The sequence below is a fragment of the Takifugu flavidus genome, chromosome 12 (genome assembly GCF_003711565.1).
Source record: "Takifugu flavidus isolate HTHZ2018 chromosome 12, ASM371156v2, whole genome shotgun sequence".
In the NCBI taxonomy this organism is placed as follows: Eukaryota; Metazoa; Chordata; class Actinopteri; order Tetraodontiformes; family Tetraodontidae; genus Takifugu; species Takifugu flavidus.
The window spans coordinates 12,191,670-12,219,418 of NC_079531.1; the positions used below are offsets into that span (position 1 = coordinate 12,191,670).

A 27,749-nucleotide genomic window follows, 5' to 3' on the forward strand; every position below is an offset into this window, starting at 1 on the left:
TTGTACAGGAGCAGTTTCGGTGGCCAGTAGCGGTCCGTGTCCCCCCTGGATCCTTCCGGAGTCTCAAGCTCTGACTCGTTTCCGCCGCCATTGCGGGTTTTGGACGGAAGATCAGCCGTAGCCACAGTTACCATCGATGCAGTGCCCTAAACGTTCACGAAAGGGGGGTGTTTTAGCGTTTCTGTCGCAGCACATCTAGGCGCCGCTATTAAGAGCGTTGTTTGTTCATTTTTGCTGTCGTGTTTTGGGAATTTCACCGTCTGGCTCCGACCTACACATCCAGTGAGGAGGTCGTAGCTAGCGCGGTGCTACTGCCTAGCTAGCTAGCTGTGCGGCTACAATTTCAGGACTCCGGAGAAGATCAAGATTAGCACCATGGCTCAGATCCTACCCATACGTTTCCAGGAGCACCTTCAGGTATGTGGGTGACTACATTTAGAACGGGGCTTTCTAAGCGTGTTGTTGAAAAAGGCTTGACAGTTATCGCCGCTAGTATCCAACGTCAGAATCTGCAGCGAATGAATGACCTCCCATCCCCCGTTTAGCCCGTAGCTACAACGCAGCTAAAGCTAGCGGCTCCCCGATGCTGTCGCCTCAAACTTGGCTATCAGTAAAGATAAAGGGGTAATAATTAATCTGCGTGAAATGCGCCTGCTGAGATGTCATGTCGACCAATTTGGGCGCTGTCAGTCGTGTGAGAGGCTACAGTCGTTTTAGGTGTTTTCATCGCGGCTGTAACGGAGCGGTGCCGCCGCGTCATTGACGCTTCGCGGTGCCGACAGGACCAGCATATTTGACTGAAATGGTGGCCTTTTGTGGGTCATCACAGCCAGTAAAGGTTTAGCAGCGACATGACCTGTGAGCGGCTGGAACCTGAACATGAGCCAATCCTCCATCTCCAGTAATCTTGGGCCGTCACGACAGGGTGTTTCCAGTGTGATAACCCGCTCATGGAAGCGTCACCGAGCCAACCACAGCCTGTAAAAATGTACATTTGCCTTCAAACACAACCTTTCACCACCTGCTGACGGATTAGTCGGTGCTTTTCATTTGAGCTCGGCTGCTACGCGCACGCTACCACCGCATGATATTAAATATCTGTCACTGAATCTACAACAGCCAGACAAGACTAGATGGACACACTTGATCACCTTGAGTGACCTTTGTTCATCAAAGCGATATTTCCTGCTTAATTCTCTTATTCAACATCTCCTGCAACCACACAAAAGTCTTGGAATAAAGCTTAGACATGTGTTACAGCCACTGGTCTGTGCTGTCAGGGGAGAAAGTATGGCTTTTCTTAATTATTGAAGGTAATTTCATAAAAAAATACCAGTGTTCTGAAGTTTTAGAACTCCTCCGATGACCAGGTATCAGCTCAATTAGCACAAAAAAAAGTATTTGTTAGTAACGTTGATCATAAAGTTGGATTTGGTTATTTCCTAACGGTTGTTGTAGATGATTGAAGTGAAAAATCCACTGCGTGTTATCAAATTAAACCAATATCTCAGCTCCAGAACCTGGGAATCAACCCAGCCAATATCGGATTCAGCACGCTGACCATGGAGTCTGACAAGTTCATCTGCGTGAGGGAGAAGGTGGGCGAGCAGGCCCAAGTTGTCATCATCGACATGGCCGACCCCAACAACCCCATCCGCAGGCCCATCTCTGCAGACAGCGCCATCATGAATCCAGCCAGCAAAGTTATCGCCCTGAAAGGTACGCCAGGCAACACGCAGACCGCAGCTAGCTTTCTAGAAACACAGTCACTTAAATTCAACATTTAATTTTTGCACAGTTCAGTGTAAAGTTTGTTTGTGTTGTCAGTTATGTAGATGTCTGCTATCCATTTTGATGTTCATATGTAGTCCATCCCATTTCTCTTAAGTTCAGGGATCAAAGGTGGAGCAGCTAATACATTTATAAGATTGATCACTTCAGGAAACATAGTGGTAGACAATGTGATAGTCAAATGCCATGCTTTCATGAATACTTTGTCTATTTTGCTTGTTTTTGCTCTTTTTTTCATTTCCTGTGCTGCTTTCTTATGTTTCCAGACGGTGAGTTGAATTTTACATATCATGAGTTGTTAATGTTATCCCGTCTGCACTGCCTTGAAATGTTTGCACTAAATTGATAGAACATTTACTGACTGCTTGAATTTACTGCTTAGTGATAAGACAAGCAGGGACTAGCAAAATGAGGACAGCCTGAAGGACTCCCCTGTTTCCTTGTGTTCTCTTTGCTGCTTATGTTGCGCTACACACATACTGTTATTAATCTTTACAAACGTGCAATTAAAACCACCATTTTCTCAAAAATGACCGACCTGCATGAATGCGCAGAGCTGAATGTGAAATGTTAGAAAGCTGATATCAGGTCGAATTGAGAACTTTCAAAACAGTAACTTTACCTCATTGCCGCACACACACACACACACATACACACACACTGCAGCATGTAATGATAATCAGTCAGTACTGGAGATGGAGTTGACAGCTCCTGATGGCTGATATTAATATAACAGATAATGTTGGAGTCACATTTTTGGATGGTAAAGACTCACAGCATGTAGACACGTGTAGTCATTATTGATTAAAAAAGACAACTCTGACTCTTTCTGTCCACCTCAGCATTTAAAAAAAAAACAAACCCAGACAGGATACTGACTTAGGCCTTCTATGGTTACAACTGCTTTCTATATGTAACCTTCTTTATTTTGGACACTAACACGGCTCCACCATGTGTATCTCCTAATTACTGACCAGCTCTAAACATGACACCATTGAAGCATTTCTCCATGACTTTCACTCCACCTGACAGTTTTGTTATTTTTGTTGTATTTACATTGAAATATGGCTTTTAGTATGATGTCATTGGGCCTGATCATATAAAATCAGTTTGTTGGGGGCTTTTTATATTTAAGTTGGAGTCTCTTTCCTCCAATCAAAGCTGGGCAGAGGAATGCATCTTTCTCCTCATCACATCTGTGTTTTTTGTCTCTTTCTGTTTTTTTTAATCTGCATTCAGGGCCACCACAAATATCCACATCTTTTTTAGGGATTAAATTTTAATGCGAATCCCTTAAGAGCTGTAGTCTCCTGCCTGGAGCTTCATTTTGCTGATAGGTGGAGCAGGTCATAAATCATCATTTTTGACTGCACTGAGCTCCAGGAGTGTCTACAGACTTTCATTCCTAATTAACTTCAAATCATATTATGGAGGTAAATCTTCCAGCCATCAAAACTAGGCCAGAAAAGTTCTGTTTTTTTTTTTTAATGTTTGGTTGTTTTGGTTTCATATATGAGAAGTGAAATTATGTATTTAGTTTAGACATGTCCCATGACCATCCACCACCCATAAACAGCCTTTTTAATGCTGAGGACACAGAGACAATAGTTCTAATTTAAATTTAAAAAGCTGAGAAGTTTCTGAGAGTCAAGATTAAGTTTAAATTTGTAAATGAATAATTGTGAAATCTGACCAAATAAACCCACCATTACTTTGTTTTAGTGCTAAAGTGTAAAAGTAACGCAGTTTGGCGATCTCACCACCAGGGTTAAGGTTAGGTTTCATTTGGAGGTGACTGATGGACAGCAAAATTCAGACCTGGCTGAATGCAGATCCACCATCTGTCTGGTTCTTTTCGTTGGTCTTGCCTCTTGTTTTGATGCTGGTTCTGGCTTTTGTTCTGGTCCTTTGGTGTCACTAAAGCTGAACCCCTGATGCTGCCACTTCTGCAGCGTTCAGTCTGGTCTGCCCAAATGTTCCGTTTCCTCCCACAGTCTGTGGTGTGTGTGTGTGTAGGTTAGGCGGGGACACACTCATTTTGTCCTGTTGGCTGATATCTATTCTTTGGGGTAATTCTGGGGGTGGTGGGGTGTCTTCCTCTGTGTGACTTGTTAACTGTGACCGTCCGTGTTTGCAGCCGCGAAGACTCTGCAGATTTTCAACATTGAGATGAAGAGCAAGATGAAGGCTCACACCATGACAGACGATGTGACCTTCTGGAAGTGGATCTCTCTCAACACCGTTGCCCTGGTCACAGACAACGCGGTCTACCATTGGAGCATGGAGGGTGACTCTCAACCAATCAAAGTCTTTGACCGTCACTCCAGCCTGGCAGGCTGTCAGATCATCAACTACCGCACAGACGCCAAGCAGAAGTGGCTGTTGCTCATTGGCATTTCTGCGCAGGTAAACGAACAGCGGCCGAATTTCAGGTGTATTTATCGGGGAGGTTGGGGGTGTCAATTTGATGATGGGTGTTGCTTAGGTTGAGTACTTCCTCAAATGCAGCCTTGTGAAATGCTTATGAAGTCACATTGTTCACTGCTGAAGCCCTGGGAACCAACAGCACCAATTCAGCTGTTTGTGGCCTTTCCTCCATTTCTCCCTGTTTTTGGACTTTTTTTCTGTAGCAAAACCGTGTGGTTGGAGCCATGCAGCTGTATTCAGTGGACAGGAAGGTGTCGCAGCCCATCGAAGGACACGCCGCTGGCTTTGCACAGTTCAAGATGGAGGGCAACACCGAAGAGTCAACTCTGTTCTGCTTTGCTGTGCGAGGACAGGCAGGAGGAAAAGTACGAGTTAGAGCTAAAGCACATCCAGACATTTCCAGAGACCCTGTATGTTTGACTCTTATTTTGCTCATTTCAGCTGCACATCATTGAAGTCGGGACTCCACCAACAGGGAACCAACCATTTCCAAAGAAAGCTGTGGATGTTTTCTTCCCCCCAGAAGCACAGAATGACTTCCCGGTGGCCATGCAGGTAATGCTTGGTTCCATCACAATGGTTAGAGCATCGCGCTGGTTACTGGGCGAGGCTGCTTGAAGCAGATTTCTCTCTTCGTTTTTGTAGATCAGTTCCAAACAAGATGTCGTCTTCCTCATTACTAAATATGGCTACATCCACCTCTATGACTTGGAGACTGGAACCTGCATCTACATGAACAGAATCAGTGGGGAGACCATTTTTGTCACGGCGCCCCACGAGCCCACTGCTGGGATCATTGGAGTCAACAGGAAAGGACAGGTATAACACTTTTAATATTCATTTTCTTTACAGCTAATGGTTTCATGATGGGTCCTAACAGATCATATCTCCTTGTTAGCTAGCGATTGGAATAGATAAACGGAGAAGCTTGAGCAGTAAGGTATCTTTCGGGCAACACGTGGCGTCCTCAACAGGGGGTCTAATCTTGTCTAGGCAAGAATATATCATCTAATCCTGATCTTAGCTTCTATCTACAGGTTTGCCACATTCAGCTCAGCAGTTTAACTGTAACACTACACACCTCAACAAGTTAATCCCTCCTGTAATTTTAAAAAAGCCACAAGTGTTGTATACATGTTTTCAGACTCAGTGCACTGTTCTTACAGTCTGGATCTGGTGGGGTTTTTTTTTTTTTGGCCTTTTGATTACAGAATTTTGCTTGTGTAATATTACTCTCATATTATAAATAGTTAATTTGCAACAGGGAGGATTTTTCTAACTAACCAATAACTGCTGACTGTGCATTTTCAGGTGCTGTCAGTATGTGTGGAGGAGGAAAACATCATTCCCTACATCACCAATGTGCTGCAGAACCCAGACCTGGCTCTCCGTATGGCCGTCCGCAACAATCTCGCTGGTGCCGAGGAGCTGTTTGCCCGCAAGTTCAACACCCTCTTTGCAGCAGGGAATTATTCAGAGGCGGCTAAGGTGGCAGCCAATGCGCCCAAGGTATGTGTAATATGGACCAGACGGATGACATCATTCACTGCTGAACCAACACAATCTCAGGCTGCTGATACTAAGCTGTTTTATTTAGCTTAGATGTGACAGTGAAAACCTAGAGGTGTTTCTTTATTTAAAAGGGTTTAGATGTGCACCGGGACTCCTCTCCTTATTGTGTTTCTGTCTTTTGCAGGGTATCCTGAGGACCCCAGACACAATCCGTCGTTTCCAGAGTGTTCCGGCCCAGCCAGGCCAGACCTCTCCTCTGCTCCAGTACTTTGGAATCTTACTTGATCAGGGCCAACTCAATAAGTTTGAGTCTTTGGAGCTTTGCAGGCCTGTTCTCCAGCAAGGTCGCAAGCAGCTGCTAGAAAAATGGTTGAAAGAGGATAAGGTGTGTTCCTAGCTGTTGAACAGCTTTTCTACAAGTTTAACTAAGTCAAATTAATGTGAAGAGGACCCTGGGAAAGTTCTTTCTGCCATACATAATGATGCTCAGTATTTCTGAGAATACGAGTATGATTTTCCCGTCTCTTATACACCTGAACCGTTGGTTTTCTCTGTGTTTGCAGCTGGAGTGCTCTGAGGAGCTTGGAGATTTGGTGAAGTCTGTCGATCCAACTCTTGCCCTCAGTGTCTACCTCAGAGCCAACGTCCCCAATAAGGTCATTCAGTGCTTTGCAGAAACTGGACAGTTCCAGAAAATTGTCCTCTATGCCAAGAAGGTTCGTGATGATTCCTGTTTTAGTTACTGACGTAAAGTCCACTAGTATTCAGCCTTGAATAAACACCTCATTGTCCTTTCCCACATAGAAGTTGATTACAATTTAAATTCAGGTGTAATCATAACATAAAGGGTCCTTGCTCATTTCTTATTATGTAACACACTCAAAAATGATGGAACATTAACAATTAAAAGAATATTGTTTTATAAATTATGTGATTCAGATCAAGTGGTGGCTGATTTACACAGGGCTGCTTCACGATGTGTTGTCTCTGTAGGTGGGCTACACTCCAGACTGGATCTTCTTACTGAGGAATGTAATGCGCATCAACCCAGAACAGGGTCTCCAGTTCTCCCAGATGCTGGTTCAGGATGAAGAGCCACTTGCTGACATTACACAGGTTAAAATAACATTTACAATGTCTTCAAATCACAATTATTAACATAAATTCTGTTGAGTCTGCTGGTTTAAATCCACGTACTTATTGAGCTTACGGCAGATGTACATAAAGTAATAATAAAGACAAGTGCTGAGGAGGGCTCTGTTAGATTAAATATCAAGCCACTGTGTGTGTACATATTTACAAAACCGTTTCCTGTACCTCCAGATTGTGGACGTCTTCATGGAGTACAACCTGATCCAGCAGTGTACGTCCTTCTTACTAGATGCACTGAAGAACAACAGGCCCATGGAAGGACCACTGCAGACACGACTGCTGGAAATGAATTTGGTCCATGCACCACAGGTCAGTTTTTTTTAACTAACTACATTTGCAGGTACAAGCTTTCCATTTGAAAACCATGTGGAAAATGTATTTGGTCCTCTGCCATTACTTGCAGGTTGCAGATGCCATCCTTGGCAATCAGATGTTCACCCACTATGATCGAGCTCACGTGGCCCAGCTGTGTGAGAAGGCTGGTCTCCTGCAGAGGGCGCTAGAGCACTACACTGACCTGTATGACATAAAGCGCGCTGTGGTGCACACACACCTGCTAAATCCAGAGGTACAGCATGGACCTTGTCCTTAAAATTGGCATTTGAAAGCCATGAAGATATTTCTGTTGCTGATAGTCTGTTGTTTCCTGCAGTGGTTGGTGAATTTCTTTGGCTCCCTCTCAGTGGAGGACTCTCTGGAGTGTCTCAGGGCCATGTTGTCTGCAAACATTCGCCAGAACCTTCAGATCTGTGTTCAGGTTGCCTCCAAGTATCACGAGCAGCTCACTACGCAGTCTCTCACACAACTGTTTGAGTCCTTCAAAAGCTTTGAGGGTAAGAAGATCACAGATTGTAATAAATTCTTCTGATTAGGTCTCATGCTGGTTTTGATTTCTACTTTTTGCACATTAGGTTTGTTCTACTTTTTGGGCTCTATTGTAAACTTCAGCCAGGACGCAGAGGTCCACTTCAAATACATTCAGGCTGCCTGTAAGACAGGCCAGATCAAGGAGGTGGAGAGGATCTGTAGAGAGAGTAACTGCTACGACCCTGAACGTGTGAAGAATTTTCTCAAGGTCAGAAATGTTCCAAATGAGTTCCTCCATTAAATGAGGCTTATGTGTCTGCCACTGATGCCCTGAGACCTGCCGTGCAGGTATTTAGCTGCAAATGCTTTGGATTTATCTCCTCAGGAAGCTAAACTGACTGACCAGCTGCCTTTGATCATTGTCTGTGACCGCTTTGACTTTGTCCACGATCTGGTCTTGTACCTGTACCGCAACAGCCTGCAGAAATACATTGAAATCTACGTGCAGAAGGTATGCAACTCCTTCAGAGCCTTAAGCAGCTTTTAAGATATTCCTACATATAATATCCATTTAAAAAACAACCTATCAACCTGCATGAAAGTTGTGAATAAGTATCAAAAACTGTCATTGAACAACTCCAGGTTAACCCAAGCCGCCTACCAGTTGTCATTGGAGGACTGCTGGATGTCGATTGTGCTGAAGATGTGATTAAAAACCTTATCCTGGTGGTCAGAGGACAGTTCTCCACAGATGAACTAGTAGCTGAAGTGGAGAAAAGAAATCGGTAAGCAGAGGGCACCTGTGTACATTGCAAGACCCAAATTTGGAAAGAGGTTTTTCCCTTTAAAAGTCCTTCTGGTTTTCTCTCTCCAGACTGAAGCTGTTGCTGCCCTGGTTAGAGGCACGCATTCATGAAGGCTGCGAAGAGCCTGCCACCCACAACGCCCTTGCCAAGATCTACATTGACAGCAACAACAACCCCGAACGCTTCCTGAGGGAGAACCCCTATTATGACAGCCGTGTGGTGGGCAAGTACTGTGAGAAACGGGACCCCCACCTGGCCTGTGTAGCTTATGAAAGAGGGCAGTGTGACCAGGAGCTGATCCATGTAAGAATACAACCCCTCCTGTGAATTCACTCTGTATTTATGAAACATTCTTGATCTTTTTTAGACATTTATTTTTGCTACTTCCTTGTCTTAGGTGTGCAACGAGAACTCTCTGTTTAAGAGTCTGTCCCGCTATCTTGTTCGTCGCAAGAACCCCGAACTGTGGGCCAGTGTCCTGTTGGAGACCAACAACTACAGAAGACCCCTCATTGACCAGGTGACAGGAATTTAACTACATCTCCGTGGCCAGGTGTTAGCGCATCTGTGGTTTTAATTTTGTTCAGTTAAATATTGTTACTTGTAATGTAAAATAGTGTTTGAAAAGAAGGAAAAGCCCTTGTGGTGTTTCGAACAGGATGTGTTTTGCAGTGCAGCACAATGTCCAGATAGTTCACCTGACTGTCAGAGATTTCTGTTATTGAGTTATTGGATTGACTCCACGGTTTCTGCTGAGTGACAGTTCTGGAGAAATATACACGCTTCCCTACATAATCCTACTCACAACAGAATACCCACCACCAATGTCGAGACATCAGCTGCAGCTCACCATGTTTTTGTTCTCTCTCGGCAGGTTGTTCAAACAGCCTTGTCTGAAACGCAGGATCCTGAGGAAGTGTCGGTCACAGTCAAGGCCTTCATGACCGCTGACCTTCCCAATGAGCTCATTGAGCTTCTGGAGAAGATTGTTCTGGATAACTCTGTCTTCAGTGAGCACAGGTGAGGAAGGCCTAACATTTCCAGAATGAGCGTTCTTGCTATCAGGAACTTTGAAGATGTCCTATGAAGAAACTGGTATTGGTTTGTGTTCCAGAAACCTCCAGAATCTGCTCATCCTGACAGCTATAAAAGCTGATCGGACCCGTGTTATGGAGTACATCAACCGCCTGGACAACTACGATGCCCCAGACATTGCAAACATTGCCATCAGCAATGAGTTGTTTGAGGAGGCCTTTGCTATTTTCAGGAAGTTTGATGTCAACACCTCTGCTGTGCAGGTTGGTGCATTATTTCTCTGCCTTCTGCCCATTATCCTCCACTGTGATTCCATCCTCCTAAATGACGGGTCATGTGTTCAGGTTCTGATTGAGCACATCGGTAACCTGGACAGAGCTTATGAGTTTGCTGAACGCTGCAATGAGCCACCAGTGTGGAGTCAGCTTGCAAAGGCTCAGCTTCAAAAGGGTCTCGTCAAAGAAGCCATTGATTCTTACATCAAAGCTGATGACCCCTCTGCTTACATGGAGGTGGGGCAGGCTGCAGCCCAGAGCGGTAAGATTAAAGACACTTCTGGTGCCTACAATGGACACAAATTGGCTGCTGAATTCAATAATCAGTCAAGCGTTGAGTTTAAAACACCAATTAGACTTTAATGTCATGTGCAGGAAATTGGGAGGACCTGGTAAAGTTCCTGATGATGGCCCGCAAGAAGGCCCGCGAGTCATATGTGGAAACTGAATTGATTTTTGCCCTGGCAAAGACCAACCGCTTGGCTGAGTTGGAAGAGTTCATCAATGGGCCCAACAATGCTCATATTCAGCAGGTAAGTCCTCTGAAGCCCGGAGACACACTTTCATATTGTTTCACCCACTTGATGCGTATTGGTGCTGCTTCGTGTCTGTCTGGCAACAGGTTGGTGACCGTTGTTATGATGACAAGATGTACGAGGCAGCCAAACTACTTTACAACAACGTGTCCAACTTTGGCCGCCTGGCGTCCACCTTGGTGCACCTGGGAGAGTACCAGGCTGCTGTGGATGGAGCTCGGAAGGCCAACAGCACGCGCACCTGGAAGGAGGTGAGCAGTGACACTCTGGGGTTTTAGAGGTAGAAGCGTTCATTTGGAGAGAGCATTCTGCTGGTTTTCCCCATAAGCATACAAACATGAACATCTTTCCTCTCAGGTGTGTTTCGCCTGCGTAGATGGGAAGGAGTTCCGCCTGGCACAAATGTGTGGTCTTCATATTGTCGTCCACGCTGACGAACTGGAGGAACTCATTAACTACTACCAGGTAATTTCCCCTGGTGCTATACTGGTTTTAACACCAGCTCTAAACATAATCTGTAATTGTCTTTTGAAAAGCCAAATATCAGCGCTTCAGGGGACATTTCATTAATCTGATGTCTACAAGATGGACATGTCTTCTGTTGTGTGTCAAATGTCTTCATTGTGTAGGAAGTGTTTTTATCTCCGTCTCCATCTTTCAGGACCGTGGTTACTTTGAAGAGCTGATCACCATGCTGGAGGCGGCTCTCGGCTTGGAGCGGGCCCACATGGGCATGTTTACTGAGCTGGCCATCCTCTACTCCAAATTTAAACCTCAGAAGATGAGAGAGCACCTGGAGCTCTTCTGGTCTCGGGTCAACATTCCAAAGGTATGTTGTTGGAAGCAAATCAATTCTTTCAGAAAAAGCCTGATGATGACGATGCTTTCAGTAATTTGATAAGAAACTGTTCACTGAAGGAAACGTCGTGTCTCAGGTTCTCAGGGCCGCAGAGCAAGCTCACCTGTGGGGAGAGCTTGTGTTCCTTTACGACAAGTATGAGGAGTACGACAATGCCATCATCACCATGATGAACCACCCCGCAAATGCCTGGAAGGAGGGCCAGTTCAAAGACATTGTCACAAAGGTTCTTATAATAAAAGGTCAGAGGATGGCAATAATACAAGGTATTAGTAGTCAGTGTGGTTTTTTTGTTGTTTTTTTACCACAGGTGGCCAACGTGGAGCTCTACTACAAGGCTGTTCACTTTTATCTGGAGTTCAAACCCTTGTTACTGAATGACCTGCTGATCGTCCTTTCTCCCAGACTGGACCACACGCGTGCTGTCACCTTCTTCAACAAGGTCCAACCCCTCATTTCTGGATTTCATTTTAAAATGATGCATTATTTAGAAATGTTTAGCTGTTTTTGCCCTAAAAGTGGCCATACGCTCATCTGTGCAGGTGAAACAGCTACCTCTGGTGAAACCATACCTGAGGTCTGTCCAGAATCACAACAACAAATCTGTAAATGAGGCGCTCAACAACCTCTTCATCATTGAAGAAGACTATGCTGTAAGATAAATATCCCTGAAGACCTGCAGTTGAGTTTTCAGTCATTTGTTCACTTACAGTTGCTGTATTTGGATTTGCTTCCCTTTTTATCAGGCACTGCGCACTTCCATCGACGCTTATGACAACTTTGATAACATCTCACTGGCCCAGAGCCTGGAAAAACATGAGCTGATAGAATTTAGAAGGATTGCAGCTTATCTTTTCAAGGGTAACAACCGCTGGAAACAGAGTGTCGAGCTCTGCAAAAACGACAAGCTCTACAAGGTTCGAGCCCACGAAACCACACGCTCTCACTATCAAATGTCCACTCAGCCAGGCACGACACTGAGCCAGTTTTGTTTTTCACACTTAGGACGCCATGCAGTACGCATCTGAATCCAAAGACATCGAGCTGGCTGAGGAGCTCCTGGCCTGGTTCCTGAATGAAGATAAGAAGGAGTGTTTTGCAGCTTGTCTGTTCACCTGCTATGACCTGCTGCGGCCTGATGTGGTTCTGGAGACCGCCTGGCGACACAACATTATGGATTTCTCCATGCCGTATTTCATCCAGGTCATGAGGGAGTACCTCTCTAAGGTAGGTTGGCTGGAGATGGTCTCTGTGTCTGAAGGGGTTATTTAGTGACAGTGCTGCTGAAATGCAAATCTTCTTCAGCCATGAGCAGTTGTTCTCATGAAAAAGAAAGAGCTCCTGATTCTGTTGTACTTTTCCTCCAGCTGTGTTCATCTTCCTGTCTCTTGTCAGTCAGATGTCATCACTGGTGTCACGAGATTTGGTTTCCATTCTCTCAGGCTGCTTTTCCATACAAATGTGTTGCAGACGAGATTCATACCTGCTGTGATATCATACATTGAACTCTGTTAAACCACAGTCTAAACAACTTCCTTTCACAACAGATGGTACACTAGCCCATTAAAATAATTCTGTCCTTATCTGTGATAAATAACAACCAAACCTTTGTGGTGGGTGATTATTTCACCATCATGAGCCTAATAGTTTGTAGATCTTCCCAAGATAACAGAGTGAATATTACGCTGGTGTTCTGCTCTATTGGTCAATATGTTGTTTAAATTTACTACCTGTCAGAGAGATGAAATCTCAAGTTTACATTTGTATCAAAAGTGGCATTATTTCCCTGCATCAGATGCCCGTTTGCTCTTTTCTCTCTGTCAGTTGCTGTGATCAGAGACTTTCCATTTGTTTTTTCCTCCTCAATTTGCCTTTCTGAATTTCCTTTCCAGGTTGATGCAATAAAAGAAAAGGTGAAAGTCGAATCCATTTTCTAATCATTACTTTTAACCCCCTCCCACCCCTGCCCTGTAGTTTGGAGGATTAAACTAGCAAAGTTGCATGACTCCTTTCCTCCTTGCGCCACTCTGCTGCTTCTGACCGCAACCCCACGTCTCTATTAGAGCACCTATAACCTATTAGTGCACCTACCTATTAGAACACCTCTAGAGCCCAAAGTGTGGCTCCCAACACCTGCAGGGCTCAGATAGGTAGATATTCCTCTTGGGCAACAAACTGCTGCATACACAAAGTAGCAGGAGGGGAGAAAATCAGAGCAGACAGCTGATTTCCTGTCTGACATCAAACATGAGGACATGGTGTCCACAGGTGGAGGTCTGAGGTCTGTTGCTGTCAGGGGTCCCAACTTCTCTGCAAATAGACTTGAACTTCTCTTTTAGGGTGTCATAAGTGTCAGTTACTGTTTGTCTAATTAAATGAATGTTAACTTTCCACGCAGAGAGAGCTTTTTAATTGCTGTGTTGATTCAAGACTTTTACCTCTGGGCTTTTTGATCGTTTGTCTTTGTTAGAGGAGTGGTTTGACAAGAACATTCATGAGAGATGATGTGAAACAAAGTAGAAAGATGGAAAAAAGAGCTACAGACCTTAAGGCCACTGGCTTCCTATAGTCATGAGTAACGGGTGTCAGGTCCATCATAAAGGTTGTGCTGCTTCTGTTAAGATCAGGTAAAAATGTAAAGCTGGTGCTCAGACTTACATCTATCATGGAAGCATTAATGTCCAGGGAGTATAAATGTCCAAGGCAGTTGTCCAACATTTACAGACTAAAACGGATCCCTTATTGACCCCCAGCAGCTGTGATGGCATCGTAGGCGTAGCCATTACATCATCTTGCTTTATGATCTTAGAGACAACAAATGTTTATAGTGGCCCAATTCCAGTTCAGCAATCATCAGTCATCTTTAAAAGCATCCCAGGCTGGGACATAATAAACTTCTCCAAACTGTAGATCCAGGCAGTGTTTGCGTTCCTCTATATTTTATGCTATGGACTATGTACCTGTATGACAGTGTGTTTGCAGTGTCTCAGAGCTCCACTAGGGCTCATCAGAAGCCTCCTCTGCCCCTCTGTGTGATGCTGCTATGAAGCTTTTAATGGCCATGAATAAAAGAATGACCCCCACATAGTTAGAGTCCTCTGAGGATCGCATCGCTCTGCTTCCTGACCTGCTGTGGTCAGGTTTCATGGTCGTCCTCCTCTAATGCCAGCGAGTGGCAGCCTGCTCTATGGTCCTGACTGGGACAGTCCTGAGTCTTCTGTAAAATTTGGTCAACAGTTTAGATTCTATCAGCTGTGAGCATGAACTTCTCCTCTGGCTGCAGCTTGGACAGCACGTTGGCTGCGCCTCTTTTTGGAACCTTGATCTGGCTGTACACAACCATCCCTTCCTCTTCCACCCTTCTTCCAGTATTGTCCCTTCTCTGTCTTTCTTTCTTTCTTTCTCATGCAATCTTCTAGAATAAACCAATTTGCTTCAGCATGTCTCCACTCTTCTCTTGTGTAATAGTTGTTTTCTTCTAAATGCAGCCTGTTTAACCAGACTGACTAGCATCAAAGCAGACCGTATGTAGAGAACTGAACCCAAACCCACAGTGAGAGGAAGCGTTCACCTTTTAATATGCATGCGTGATATGGCCCAGGCTGACAGCTGAAGCTTGGTGCTGCCTGCTGGACTTTTACTTCTGTCCTGTCTTATTTGCTGTCATCTGCCCCTGAACTGCACTGAAAGCCAGGTGAAGCAAGTTAAGTCTGAGGTCTGCTGCATGCGTGTGCAGGAGACGTGCTCGGAGGTGTTATTTTGCTCTCACCTCATTACAATTACCATTCTTTACAAATGTAGTGTCGGAGTATTTATTCTGTAATGTCCAGATGAAGACCAGAAACAACACACTGTCGGGGGTTGTGTTTTCACCTGCATCTTCGTTTGTTACATGTTACAGTGCCGGTAGAAGAAATTCATGTTGATGTCTCCATCCGGATTGGTGGCCAGACCGGAATATCCAGTCTGGATTTTGAATCCATTTCCTAGATAACTTTGTGTCCCCTGCACATTGTTACCAGGAGGTTTCTAACATTCTAGTACCGTCACAATTCCAACAGTGATCTGTTTCATCTCTGAAATAAATTAATTCTTTGGTCGCAGCTTGATTTGGTTTGTGTCATAGGTCAGAAGTGTGATGTGACTTTTACGGCATTAAAAACTCTAAATTTCCACTTGATGTGAATATTTTCAGGTGCCTTGATTTTTTTATTATTATTATTATTTATTTATTTTTAGCTGCAGCACCCTTAAATCTGTTTGCTTAGAAATGTCGGAAAATGTGAAGAGAGGACGGCAGGTGAAAACATACCCACCAGTGGGTGATTGGTTCTCTACATAGTTTACATGTCCAACATGATAGAGCAGTTTCGGGTGGCTGGATGGTGGGACCATTATTGTCCAGTAGAAGTTCGTCTTCTTCCTGATCCCCATGACCGTCCACACAGCCATGGGCGTCCGTGTGCTGTAGCCATTAGTGTAGATACTAGCAGGACCTGTCCTGCAACCTTCTCGTTCACTTAAATCTGGACTTGACTCACCTTCGTCTGTCAGGAATGGTCCCATCTGTCAGCCAGTGACATAACCCAGAGGTCAGTCTTTATAAACCTGGCCCCTGCTCTTCTGGAGCCCCATCAGCCTGGGTGTAGCTCACAAGTGACGTGACCCTGCTGTTGTCCCCTACAGGTGGACAAACTGGAAGCCTCAGAGTCTCTGAGGAAACAGGAGGAGCAGGCTACTGAGTCCCAGCCCATCGTTTATGGTAAAGACAGAGGCTTTAGGCCAGTAAATGACGCGTGCCCTCTCCTTGGATGTGAGGAGGCAGCCCTGGAAAGTGATTGTGAGACTCTTCTGTCATGTTTGTGTTTGCAGGAACACCACAGCTCATGCTCACAGCGGGGCCCAACGTGGCCGTGCCTCCTCAGCAGCCGTACGGCTACGGCTACACAGCAGCACCGGGCTACGGCCAGCCGCCACAGCCCAGCTTCGGTTACGGCATGTGATCGACCCCCACCCCCCTCATCCGGACCCAGCACCTTCCTCCCATCCCATCATCCTCCTTCTCTTTCTCACCAGCTTCCTATGGTCTTCTACACACAACAGGGGCCACAAGCAAGCGACAGCCCACTCTGGTTTTCACTGCTATTTTTTATTCTGTTCTGTTACAAGAGGAAAAAGGCGTTGCAGGGACTCTCATTTCTTTTGTCTGAAGATAAATTGAAACATTAGTTTGTTTGTTTTTCACATTCCATATTTATGACTACTGTTATTTAGTTGTTTTTTTGTCCTTTCTTTGTGCTGATGTGATGTTTTTGTCGGTTTATGAAGAAGTGGACTTGTTGAAGCTCAGCCATGAGCCTTTGAAGTAGGTGGAGGAGCATTGGATTTTGCACTCATGAAGACATGAATATAGAGAAGCTCTTACTTTTGATGTACTGAACATGTGAACGGCTTTTATTGTCTTGTCTGTAAGATGCATTTCATCATTGTATATTCCGGGGGAAAAAATATAATATTTGAACATATATTGCCATTTCAATGGCCAATGACCTGTAGTTAGTAACACTAAGTGATGATAGTATATTCTGCACAGGCGTGTAGCTTTATGGAGTTTTAAATGCATACAGACGTATGTCACCGTGTGAATGACGGTGTGTGAGAGTATGACCTGATCTACATAAGAATTTTAACACCCTCTCAGCCTCTACTGGGCTGTCCAGTCCATCCACCTAGATGTTAGCGCTCCTTCATCGGATCCTTGTACTTAGGTGACCTCTTGTGCCGTGTACAGTGCTTGTGTGAGACTGTATCTGTGTATGTGCAAGGACGGGATCACGGCCACCGACTCCCAGGGCCCTTCACCCTTAACCGTACCCTACTGCCCCTCCTCTGCTGAGGTCCGTGTATGCCAGATGTTGTGATGTTTCCCTCGGTCACCATTGCTTTATTTCCCCTTTGTACAGATGTGACCATGATGGATTGAAAACTTTTAGATGGAGATCCCATCCCACCTGTCTGCCCGCTCACTTGTTTCCTCCTCCGCTGACGATGGGCGGCACAAAGAAACGAGGCAGAAAACAGGCTGGCGGAACCTTCAGTGTTCTACAGACTGCACGATTACATCCTTAAACACTCCTGTAGGTTGTGTGTGTAGATGGTTCTGATGAAGAAATTTAAGTCTCACTACATCCAGTTCTGTCCATGATGGTCTGGAGTAAGAGCTTGTATTTACCTTGATGTACTTAACTTCCTTCCATGCTTTCAGCTGTGTGTGTAAAGTGTCACCCTGATCCCAACATAAGTTCAACTCTTTCTGTTGTCATGCATAGTAACAAGGGGGATCTGTTATTGATAAGTGGAAGAATATGATTCAACTGAAAGGGAAATACTATCCTAAATAAAAAACTGAAAACTGTATTCACTGTCTGACTCAATTTGAAGAAAGACACTTTTACTGCAGTGTGTTTTCATCTTTATTCAGATTTAAATCAGAATCCAAGAGTTGAAGCCAGAAACTCACATGATGTAGTATAGTTATAGTATTAAGTGCATAGTTTAAATCAGCATGCGCATTTCCTTTATCTGTATTTATGAATTCATGGTTCCTGTTGGGGTGTTGTGAATGTTTTTTGATGTTCAGTTGAAAACAAAGAACAAATTACCTTTATGTACCAGAAGGCTGATTGACCACACCACCATTTTTATGCGCTATGCAAGCATTAGTTGTTTTCTTCTTAAACGTGTTTTAATGAGATAAAGAGCCTCCTCCCAGCGAGTCACTGCACGTTGGTACAGGCTTTTCTTTCCACTTGACTGCAGTATATCTCGGGCAGTCCTGCAGCCCTGCATGGCCAAAAGCACACGCTGACTTCAGATGCACACACGCTCAGAGAGAAGATGCTGATGTTCTTACCTGAGCTCCTGCAGCTTCTTCTCTCTGATCTCGCTGAGCAGCAGACGTCTCTGCTGCTCCTTCTGGGTCAGCTCACGTCCTTCCTGGAAACTCTGCTTGCGCCTGGCTGCTGCACAGCTCTTTTGTTCCTTTATCTGATGACGGATGGAGTTTGCATACCCTAGAGCTCTCTGCCGCTGCTTCTCCTCCTGCTCCTGACGTTTGATCACAGCTTCCTGTTCAACCCTGTGGAACAAGCAGAAGAACCAAATTGATTGTCATTGATGGAGAAATCCAGTAAAAAGATGTTACAACCTTTTGAGCATCATTTTAGCTTTTTAGGACTCAATCAAGAAACAAACCCTGGTGGAGATCCAAAAGTGATTTTTCAAAATGTCATTTACTTAAGCTGCCTCATTTTTAATTCTAAGGAAAATGAATCGCTTTCTCACTTAAGAATCCTCTCAAACTCCGCTTTCTCCCGACCAGCCTCCATAGACAGGAGGTGCTCTTTGCAGCGGACCTGCTCCAAGCGAGCTGCCTTCAGCTTTGCCTCCTCCTCCACTTTCTTTGCAGCCAGCTCCTTCTCTTTCCTCCTCCACTCTCGGTCCACGCTCTCCTGGTGTCGCCGTGCACGGTGCTCATCCTTAGACATGCGAGCAGACGTGCGAGGGCACCAAACTTTGAATCTTCAGCTGGTAAATTTAAACTCTGAAACGATGATGCCGGCAGTCAACTGCTCTTTTTTCACACCTGCTCTGCTTTGTAGTCCTTTGCTCTTTCCTGCTGAGCCCTCAGCCTGGTGATCTCCAGCTCTTTCTCCTTCTTCACTCGTTTTTGCTCTGCTTCATATTCTGCCTCTTGCTCCTGCAGAGGTGGCAGATATTTAAGTGAACTCTGGTATTACTTGCAGACTGTCTGCATGTGTATTTTGTTTTACCAATTTCTTTTTAATGTATTCCATGTCTCTCATATCAAGCAGCTTCTCCTCTTCCCTCCGCTGCTCCTTGGTCCGGATGGTCTCAGTATTGATGCGCAGGTTTTCCTCATGCAAGTGCCGTTGTTCCTCCTTCTTCCTCTCCAGAGCCTGCAAGGACACAGGAAGGAATCAGTGGAGCAGACAGGTGGTTGCAACCCCCCGTGTTTGTATTTAGTTTATAAAGGTACTGATGTGGGGATCTCTTTATGGGATGCACCTTCAGGTCTTGAAGGTAAGATTTCTCTTGCTTCTCCACTTCTTGCTGTCTCTCCAGCTTTTGAATCTCCTCCTGCATGATTTTGTCCACCAAACGTTTCTGTATTTGCTCATAAATCTGCTGCTTCGCTCTGGAATTAAAATGAGACGTGTTAACAGGAACATAATTTCTAACCTAAAATAAGAAACCATGGCGACATGGTTTGTGTTTGTCCTCTTCACCTCATCCGCTGCTCTTTGCACAGCTTGTCAGTCTTTTTGTCAGCCTCCAAGACTCTGAGGCGTTCTGTTTCCATCACAGCATCCAAACGCTTCTCTTCCTCCGTCAGCTCGGCCTGAATCTGCTTCTTCTCCTGAATCTGAGCGTCACGTGTTGCCTGACACTGTGCATCTAAAATCAGCTGGAGGAACCACAAGCACGCATCGTGTTGTTGAACATCTGCAGCTGCTAACAGACCCAGATTGTGTCTGCTAGAAATGTCATCCTTGGCAACTCCTTCTCACCGTGTTGAGCATTCTGATCTCCTCATCTTGCTCTATCTTCAGCAGGTTGGCCCGCTCCACAACACCCTGGGCCCGGTCCTGGGCCTCTCTTTCCAGATCAGTCAGAGGTACGCTCTTCTTACGGGACAGGTCCACCTCTAAGATACGACGCTTCATCTCCTCTGATGCTTTCTAAAGAAGAAAACAGAAGGTGGATGTGTGGACCTGCAGGCTAATGCTCCTTGGATTTAGTGTTTTGTCATAATTTCCACTTTTTCTTCTTCCTTCTTCTTCTGAAGAGCCTCCCGCTGAGCCTCCACCTCCTCTGTCGTTGGAACTTGGGACATGGATTCAATGCGCTTGAACTCCACTGAAGGCAAGATGACCGACTCTTCAGGGGGATCTTTGATCCTACGACAGTGAGCATTCATCATATTTTTTTCAGTGTTGCAATAATTATGGTTTTTGATCCAGTTATTTGGGTGATTTTGATATAATTTGGTTGTTTACATTTCTTGGTATTCAGATGTGCAGGTGACATAATCTACCTGAGAGTGCGGATCAGGTCTTTAGTGACGATCTGGATGGTCTCTCTGTCTCTCTTTTTGTCCAGATGATTCTTGACTTTAGAAGCTGATTTTCCATCTTGGTCTGGCTGTGTCGAAACCTGGAGGCAGTTAGAATAATTTCTTGTTGCAAAATAGTCCAAAATAGTCTGTAATGTATGTTTCAGATTTGTGTGTGTGTTTATATAATAATTCATATATTGGAACCCCCCCACACCACCACCACCACGCACTTTGCTTTTTTTAAAAAGCACTACGCAAATGAAGAATGATACCAGAAAATCAATAAAATAAAGCCTATAATCTACAAATATTGTACTTTTACTTGAAAACAATATATTTGTATCCAATATTTAGTGGATTTAAATGTCTAAAGCTAAACAAAACGTAAATACAATAATTATTGTATTTACTTTTAGACTTGTTGAACTCGGTTTATATTTAAGAAGACGAGATGAAATGGAACAAAAACCTACCGGTTTGGGCTTCCTAAACAGGGTTTCATCCACCTGAGAAGATGCGGCCTGTGTCCGGTAGCGGGGAGCAGGCCTGTTCCTGGAACACCTGGAGCTGGAGACCGAACTCTGCATACGGGAATTGCGATGACTGTCAGGTAAATATATAATATTTAGCACCCTGTTTTGCAATGATTTGTCTTACCATGGTCTTATAGAGAGTGAAGGTCGCTTGGTCTAAATTCTTATTGTAGGTTGATTTTAACAAATATTAAAGGCAGCTAAAACTAAACTTCGCACCATAAATTCATCGAATTCATAATTACTACGAAGAACGTTTGGTGCCTGTTGCCATGCCATCCGGGGGGGGGGGGGGGGGGGGGAGGGAGGCGCCAGTGGAGGTAACAGCCTGTTTCTTAAAATATATTTGAAATTAAAATATGATTTCATTACTTGCTCAAGTCAATCATGATTTCCTTGTTTTAGGGTTTCATCCAACTCTCATTTTACAAGCGGCGTTAAAGTGATGTCGATTTGTGGTAATGATGGTCCCCGAACAGTGGGGGCAGCACTTCGAAATAGTACGTCTAACCGGTCGTACCAACGAAGAAGCGTCTTGTCACTGCATTTCCGTTAACGTTGGAGTGGGAGGGCAGTGCGCCGCAGAAGAGCCGCATAAGTGGCTTTCTTAGATAGATGGGGCTGGATCACGGTTTGCTGCTATTAAATCCTTTCCTAGCACTCACGTTACAGGCTACGCACTGCAGATTACTGGGCAAATACAACTGTAAGATTTAGATTTGCCCCTCTGAGACCCGTGATTATTATTAGTAATTTATTTTTGTGTTTTGCGTCTTGTCGTGATTTGTCATATGATGGTACTGCACGACTGTCGCGGCTTCGGACTGGGTTCTTGTAGCTGCTTGTTCTGAGGATCACTGCGGGTAAAAACACACTGCAGTGATTATTGACGGTTTCCCCAGTCAATCATTGACCACACAAACTATACAGACGTCCCTCACAACGTTGACAGATTAACAAACACACACGTCGAAGCCTGGAGAATCAGGAGATAAAGAGACCAGGAGCTCACTTTCATCGTCGATATGTAAGAAAAATAATCAATTTCCATCGATAGTGCACGATGGAGCGATTGACATGTTGATGCAGAGGTTGACCAATAATCTCCGCCTCCTGCCGTTCCCAGTTCACCAACTAGTTGATCCAGAAGCAAAGGTCGCTGTCACACGCAGAACAAGCTGCAGCAACGCGACTTTTAGAAGCATTTTACAGGGGCACGTCTGCAGCCATGGCCAGTGCGAGTTATGGATACTACAGGGCAACTATATTTCTGGCCATGTTTGTGGGCTACACTCTTTACTACTTTAACAGGAAAACTTTCTCCTTCGTGATGCCCTCTGTCATGCAAGAAATTAAGCTGGATAAAGATGACCTGGGTACGTTGCTTTTTGTGTTCTGAATATATATCTGATCTTTTCTTAAAGGCACGGAATTTACAATCAGGGATGTATGTTTTAATAACCCTAAAATGTTTTCGAAAGGAAAATACTTGACTTGTGTAATAAATTAAAGACTATTTTCTCTTTACTAATATTTGAGCTGCACATTTCCTCAGGCATGATTTTTTGGTGCTGATTATCCTAGGACTCTGTTTCCTTTTGTTCAGGAATGATCACCAGCAGCCAGTCTCTGGCCTATGCTATCAGCAAGTTCATCAGCGGCGTGCTCTCAGACCAGATCAGCGCTCGCTGGCTCTTCTCCATTGGCCTGTTCATGGTGGGAGGCATCAATGTAGTCTTCTCCTGGTCATCATCTGTTGCCATCTTCTCCGGCCTCTGGTTTCTCAATGGTCTGGGTCAGGGTCTGGGCTGGCCCCCCTGTGGAAGGGTGCTGCGAAAGGTACACCTCTGTCTGTGACGGCATCTTCAGATATTATAGAAATAAAATCATTTTAACTTGAAATCATTAAGTTAAAATGGTCTAATAAACATTGTAATTTGATGCAGCATCTTTATCTGTGTTTGAGTTAATACGGCAGCCAAAGTTTTTATATTGGAAATATTTTTACCTCCACAACCCCTAAAAAACACATTTACGCATGAGTGTGTGATCCACCTCTAGTAGAGAACGGTAGCAGGAGACCTACTGTAGATATACCAGTTCATTTAAGCTCTCCTGTTTGTCATCTACTGGCTGATGTTGTTTCTCTCCTCTCCTCTCCTCTCCTCCACTCCCTTTCTCTCCTCTCCTCCTCTCCCTCTCCTCATCTCCTACCTTCCTCTCCCCTCCCCTCCTCTCCTCCCCTCCCCTCCTCTCCTCTCCTCTCCTCTTCTCCCCTCCCCTCTACTCCTCTCCTCCCCTCCCCTCCCCCCTCCTCCTCCCCTCCCCTCCTCCTCCCCTCCTCTCTCCTCTCCTCTCCTCTCCTCTCCTCATCTGCTACCTTCCTCTCCCCTCCCCTCTACTCCTCTCCTCCCCTCCCCTCCCCCCTCCTCCTCCCCTCCCCTCTCCTCCCCTCCTCTCCCCTCCCCTCCTCTCTTCTTCTCCCCTCCCCTCCCCTCCCCTCCCCTCCCCTCCCTCCTCCCCTCCTCTCTCCTCTCCTCCCTCCCCTCCTCTCCTCTCCTCTCCTCTCCTCTCCTCCTCTCTCCTCTCCTCTCCTCTCCTCTCCTCTCCTCCTCTCCCCTCTACTCCTCTCCTCCCTCTCCTCTCCCCTCTCCTCTCCTCTCTCTCTCCTCTCCTCCTTCTCCTCCTCTTTTCCCCTCCTCCTCCCCTCCCCTCCCCTCTCCTCTCCTCTCCTCTCCTCTCCTCCTCCTCTCCTCCTCTCCTCTCCTCTCCTCTCCTCTCCCCTCCCCTCCCTCCCCTCCCCTCCTCCTCCTCTCCTCTCCTCCTCTCCTCTCCTCTCCTCCTCCTCCTCCTCTCCTCTCCTCTCCTCCTCTCCTCTCTTCCTCTCCTCTCCTCTCCTCTCCTCTCCTCTCCTCTCCTCTCCTCTCCCCTCCCCTCAGTGGTTTGAACCCTCCCAGTTTGGGACTTGGTGGGCCATTCTATCGTGCAGCATGAATCTGGCTGGCAGCTTTGGCCCCATTCTTGTCACGCTGCTGGTGCAGAGTCACAGCTGGAGGGCCATCCTGTCAGCATCTGGAATAATATGCATGCTGTCCTCCTTCGTCTGTCTGCTGCTCATCAAAAACGAGCCTAAAGATGTCGGCCTGCCAAACATAGAGGCAGCAGCCAAGAAGAGCAAAGGAGGTAATAACCTCTGGATTTATTTAAAATGATTTTATTGCTTTGCAGCAGTTTTTTAAGGTATGTTATTTCAGTGGTTGCTGTATTAATTGAGTTGAGAGCAGAAAAGGAAATTGATGTCGGAGTGTTGCTGAGCTCATAAGGGAGACACCCCATCATATTTCACTGGGATGTCAGACTGTTTGAACCAGCTCCCATTAAAGTGGGACATTTGCCAGTCAGTCCATACAGGATAAGACCTGCTTGGTGGGAGTGATAAGAGGGATAAACCTCAGTGTTTTGCCTAAAGGTTGGTGGACTCTGTGCCCTCACGTGAGGTGTGTTTACAGCTCACACACACACAGGCTAGAGGAAATCCGGGTGTGAAGCAGGTGTTTCCACTCACACTGTGTTTGTATTCCATTCTTCTGTGAGGTGGCGCTTTCAGTACCACTGTAAATGTTTTCATTATTATTGGCAAATAATTTTCCCAGGATCCTCCAGGGACGAATGCACCCTGTCTGAGTTCCTGTTATCACCTTATCTGTGGCTGCTTTCGCTGTCCTACCTGGTGGTGTTCGGGGTGAAGACGGTTTGCACTGACTGGGGCCAGCTCTTTCTTTTCCAGGACAAAGGCCAGTCCATGCTTACTGGTATGGAGAAGGCAAGCTTCGTGTAGAGCAGAGGTTTTTTTTGCATGTACCTCCTGTGAGTCTCTTGGTTCTTCTCTACAGGCAGCTCCTACATGAGCGCTCTGGAGGTGGGGGGCCTGATTGGCAGTCTCGCAGCTGGTTTCCTGTCTGACAGGGCCGTGGCCAGAGTGAGTGCCCCCACTGTAATGTCTCAAAACAACAGCACCACGGGACAATTTTGGACCAGCTCAATCAATTTCTGCCTTTTGTACAGCAAGGCCTTAGACTCTATGGGAGCCCTCGTCACTTCATCCTGATCTGCATGATGGCAGGAATGTCCGTGTCCATGTACCTGTTCAGAGTTACCGTTACACCCCACAGCTCACAGGTAGCTCTGTCACAACAGCTAATTGAAACGAACAACTCCGTGTTTGACCCATCAACGATGTTTCTCCTGTTTGTACGTTCAGATGTGGATACTCACCTTAGGTGCTGTGTTTGGCTTCTCTTCCTACGGACCAATTGCCTTGTTTGGAGTTATAGCCAATGAAAGTGCCCCGTCCAACTACTGTGGGACCTCACACGCCATTGTTGCTCTTATGGCCAACAGTGAGTGCTCTGAGGTTTATTTCTGACACATCATTAAACATAAACGTGACTCCTGCAGATGAAGATGAAATATTAAACCTGCGGCTGCAGGACGGGGACATTCCTCTTTCTGTCCCTTCAAGTTTGGACCAAAACTTCTGCTTGTTTTCTTTTCAGTTGGTGGTTTTCTGTCTGGGCTGCCGTTCAGCACCATCGCCAAGTACTATGGCTGGGAAACGGCCTTCTGGGTAGCGGAGGTGGTCTGTGGCGTCTGTACTCTGGGATTCTTCCTGCTGCGCAACATCCAGACAAAGATGGGCCGAGAGTCCAAGAAAACAGATTAAAACATCATTCCACTTCGTCCTGGACGCACAAACTGTTCATGCTTTTTAGATTGTAGTGTTTTATGCCACCAAACTGTAGAACGCTGTTCAGTGTTTCAAAGGTGCTTTTATTTACAGTATTTAATGATGGCATCGACTCATCAAGGTCTATTTTAATAGCGAGAGAAAGGTTTTCCAGTTGATGACAGTTGTCACCTGAATAATTCAATACTCAAAAATAAGTACATACGTGTCTTTAATTCTTCACATTTTTACAAATCATGACGTATTTACAATTTAGGGTACTTTGGTTCAGGATCCAGCCCCAAAGTTGCCAGCTTTCTCTGCAATCTCCAGAGCGCTTTTCAGATTCTGATCAAACAGTTCGCACCTTAAAATAAAAATCAACATTTAATATTACACCAGAATATAATCAAACAGTGGAAATTTGTCACCTTTGGCTTACCTGATTGGCATTTCCAGAGAGTAGAAAGGGTTTTTGAGGGCAAAATCTGAATAGATCTCATAAATTTTCCTCAAGAGAGCATCAATTCCAGATTGACGAGGGTCTGCTAAAACAATGAATTTTATCCCTGAAAGGCAGAACAAATTTGTGACGAATCCCGTTTAAAACAGCAGGTGAGAAGCAGAACGTTGACAAAAAAAAACTGTCAACAGATGGATTCTGCCGACCTGTGAGAGTCTGGAAGCAGTGGAGCTTAAAGACATCTGTTTCCAGCATCTCGATCCCTGAACTGCCAACTTCAGGGGACAACTGTGAACCTATAGCAAACAACCTGTGAAAGGCAGTGAAATGCACAAAATCATGTCAATAAAACACCAGTAACACTCATTAACAGGGTTACTGCTTGATTACCAGAAGATTACCACTTACGAGTGGAACATGGAGGCCAGCATCAGCTTCTCGTTAGAACTAAGGCGTGCCCGACCAAATCGAATGGACACTGGATAACTGGAGGGATCCTTTAGGTATTCTAGGATGTCCTTCCCTTCAGCTGTGTTCTTGCCCATCACATCAACTCCATTTATAGATAGAAGTGCATGACCCACTGCAAAAGAAGACAAGGATTTTATGTGCATTATGACCTGGTCAGAATTGTGAGAGTTAAAAAATAAACCCTCCCCAAAAAGCCAGTCTGTGGTGAATTAAACACAACATTTGCCAAAGTACCCTTGAGCAAGGTACCAAACTCCCAAGTGCTCACATAGGGCTTGCGATGAGCTGGCCCAGGGGTGCCTTGACCCGTATGCAGCTGGGATAGGCTCCGGCACCCTCCATGACCCCGACAGTTTAACAGTAGTCAAGAAAAATAAAATTCATGTGTCTCTACTAAGTTCAGTGTACTTCAACTCACCATGAACTGAAAGGTAACTGGTGATAAAGTTTGTCCTTAATACAGACGCAGAACCTCAACTATACACTAACTCCTAAATAGTAAATGGAGGTGAGAAGGTGTGACCTTTAACCTTTACTGTCCAACATGGCAGCAGGGGTCAGTGGGACCGGTCCGAAAACAACTGAATAGTGAAGGAGGACTTTGACCGAATGCAATATGCTCAAAGTCTTGGCATGAACCTGAAAAAGACCTGCGAGTTGTAATATAGGAACGAGTTTGGGAGAAGAAACTAAAACAAAGAGCTAAAGTGTACTGAGTCTGTCAAAACCAGACAGTGAATTAAAAGAATAACCAGAAGCTTGTGGCAATATGCGAGAGGGAACCGGCTGAGAATAAAGTGTTTATAGGACATTTAGGCATATACAACTGCTATATTAGTATCTGTTTTATTGCAGGACATTCGCGTTTAACTGTGTTTGCTAGTAATGAGCTAAGGCTATGCTAATAACATTACCTTTGATTCCATCCCGCTGTCCAAACGATACGATAACCTTTTCATCGTGATGCTTTAACACCAAATCTAAAGGATAACTGAACGTTTTCTCAACCTCGGTCCTGGGGACATAATTGTCGTATTGATAAATTAAACCTCCAGCCTTGTTCACCAGATACACACTGAAGATCACCATCTTCGCGTCAACAAACATCCGGTTCTGGCGAGGAAAAGTCACATGACCAAAAAGTGCCGAAAACCAATATTGTTCTAGGTAACTAATTTTTGAACATTTTAAAATGTTTTTGTTGATTTAGAATTAAT

The 27,749-nt window shown here is 45.1% G+C and overlaps 4 protein-coding genes and 1 long non-coding RNA gene across 8 annotated transcripts; 3 read left to right on the plus strand and 2 right to left on the minus strand.

The window, feature by feature from the left end:
• The first annotated feature begins 56 nt into the window (after positions 1-56).
• LOC130534695 (clathrin heavy chain 1-like) lies at positions 57-17,617 on the plus strand. 3 transcript variants are annotated; one of them, XM_057049112.1, is made up of 33 exons: positions 57-417; positions 1,512-1,719; positions 3,929-4,197; positions 4,422-4,583; positions 4,660-4,773; positions 4,864-5,037; positions 5,530-5,727; positions 5,915-6,115; positions 6,294-6,446; positions 6,724-6,846; positions 7,054-7,191; positions 7,286-7,450; positions 7,535-7,715; positions 7,794-7,957; positions 8,075-8,200; positions 8,332-8,474; positions 8,564-8,798; positions 8,893-9,015; positions 9,370-9,515; positions 9,610-9,793; positions 9,875-10,067; positions 10,181-10,338; positions 10,428-10,592; positions 10,699-10,806; positions 11,003-11,170; positions 11,277-11,426; positions 11,511-11,642; positions 11,743-11,853; positions 11,947-12,117; positions 12,206-12,427; positions 13,093-13,113; positions 15,887-15,962; positions 16,073-17,617. In XM_057049112.1, exons 1-33 carry the CDS (start codon positions 376-378, stop codon positions 16,201-16,203), a joined length of 5,055 nt encoding a protein of 1,684 aa, XP_056905092.1. In that variant the 5' UTR covers positions 57-375; the 3' UTR covers positions 16,204-17,617. The 3 variants fall into 3 exon arrangements, with proteins under 3 accessions (XP_056905092.1, XP_056905094.1, XP_056905093.1); XM_057049113.1 differs by lacking the exon at positions 13,093-13,113 and having other exon boundaries at positions 58-417; XM_057049114.1 differs by lacking the exons at positions 13,093-13,113; positions 15,887-15,962; positions 16,073-17,617 and adding an exon at positions 12,568-13,070.
• Positions 17,618-17,660: 43 nt separating this feature from the next.
• On the minus strand, positions 17,661-21,218 carry cfap45 (cilia and flagella associated protein 45). The gene is made up of 12 exons (XM_057049117.1): positions 20,997-21,218; positions 20,813-20,920; positions 20,319-20,437; positions 20,043-20,181; positions 19,792-19,962; positions 19,510-19,688; positions 19,289-19,418; positions 19,033-19,179; positions 18,846-18,959; positions 18,545-18,738; positions 18,114-18,338; positions 17,661-18,043 (listed from the first exon to the last, which is right to left on the minus strand). Exons 1-12 carry the CDS (start codon positions 20,997-20,999, stop codon positions 17,977-17,979), a joined length of 1,596 nt encoding a protein of 531 aa, XP_056905097.1. The 5' UTR covers positions 21,000-21,218; the 3' UTR covers positions 17,661-17,976.
• LOC130534707 (uncharacterized) lies at positions 19,165-21,138 on the plus strand. The gene is made up of 3 exons (XR_008952956.1): positions 19,165-19,981; positions 20,070-20,189; positions 20,834-21,138. It is a non-coding gene; the product is annotated as an uncharacterized LOC130534707 (long non-coding RNA).
• Positions 21,219-21,459: 241 nt separating the features above from the next.
• slc37a4a (solute carrier family 37 member 4a) lies at positions 21,460-26,427 on the plus strand. Of its 2 annotated transcripts, XM_057049119.1 has the most exons (9): positions 21,460-21,899; positions 21,999-22,248; positions 22,479-22,711; positions 23,812-24,055; positions 24,526-24,684; positions 24,766-24,851; positions 24,938-25,051; positions 25,134-25,272; positions 25,429-26,427. In XM_057049119.1, the coding sequence occupies exons 2-9, from the start codon at positions 22,101-22,103 to the stop codon at positions 25,593-25,595; spliced, it is 1,290 nt and encodes a 429-aa protein (XP_056905099.1). In that variant the 5' UTR covers positions 21,460-21,899; positions 21,999-22,100; the 3' UTR covers positions 25,596-26,427. The 2 variants fall into 2 exon arrangements, with proteins under 2 accessions (XP_056905099.1, XP_056905098.1); XM_057049118.1 differs by having other exon boundaries at positions 21,460-22,248.
• On the minus strand, positions 25,682-27,660 carry trappc4 (trafficking protein particle complex subunit 4). The gene is made up of 5 exons (XM_057049173.1): positions 27,447-27,660; positions 26,470-26,644; positions 26,268-26,371; positions 26,041-26,167; positions 25,682-25,965 (listed from the first exon to the last, which is right to left on the minus strand). The coding sequence occupies exons 1-5, from the start codon at positions 27,637-27,639 to the stop codon at positions 25,887-25,889; spliced, it is 678 nt and encodes a 225-aa protein (XP_056905153.1). The 5' UTR covers positions 27,640-27,660; the 3' UTR covers positions 25,682-25,886.
• Between the last annotated feature and the right edge of the window lie 89 nt (positions 27,661-27,749).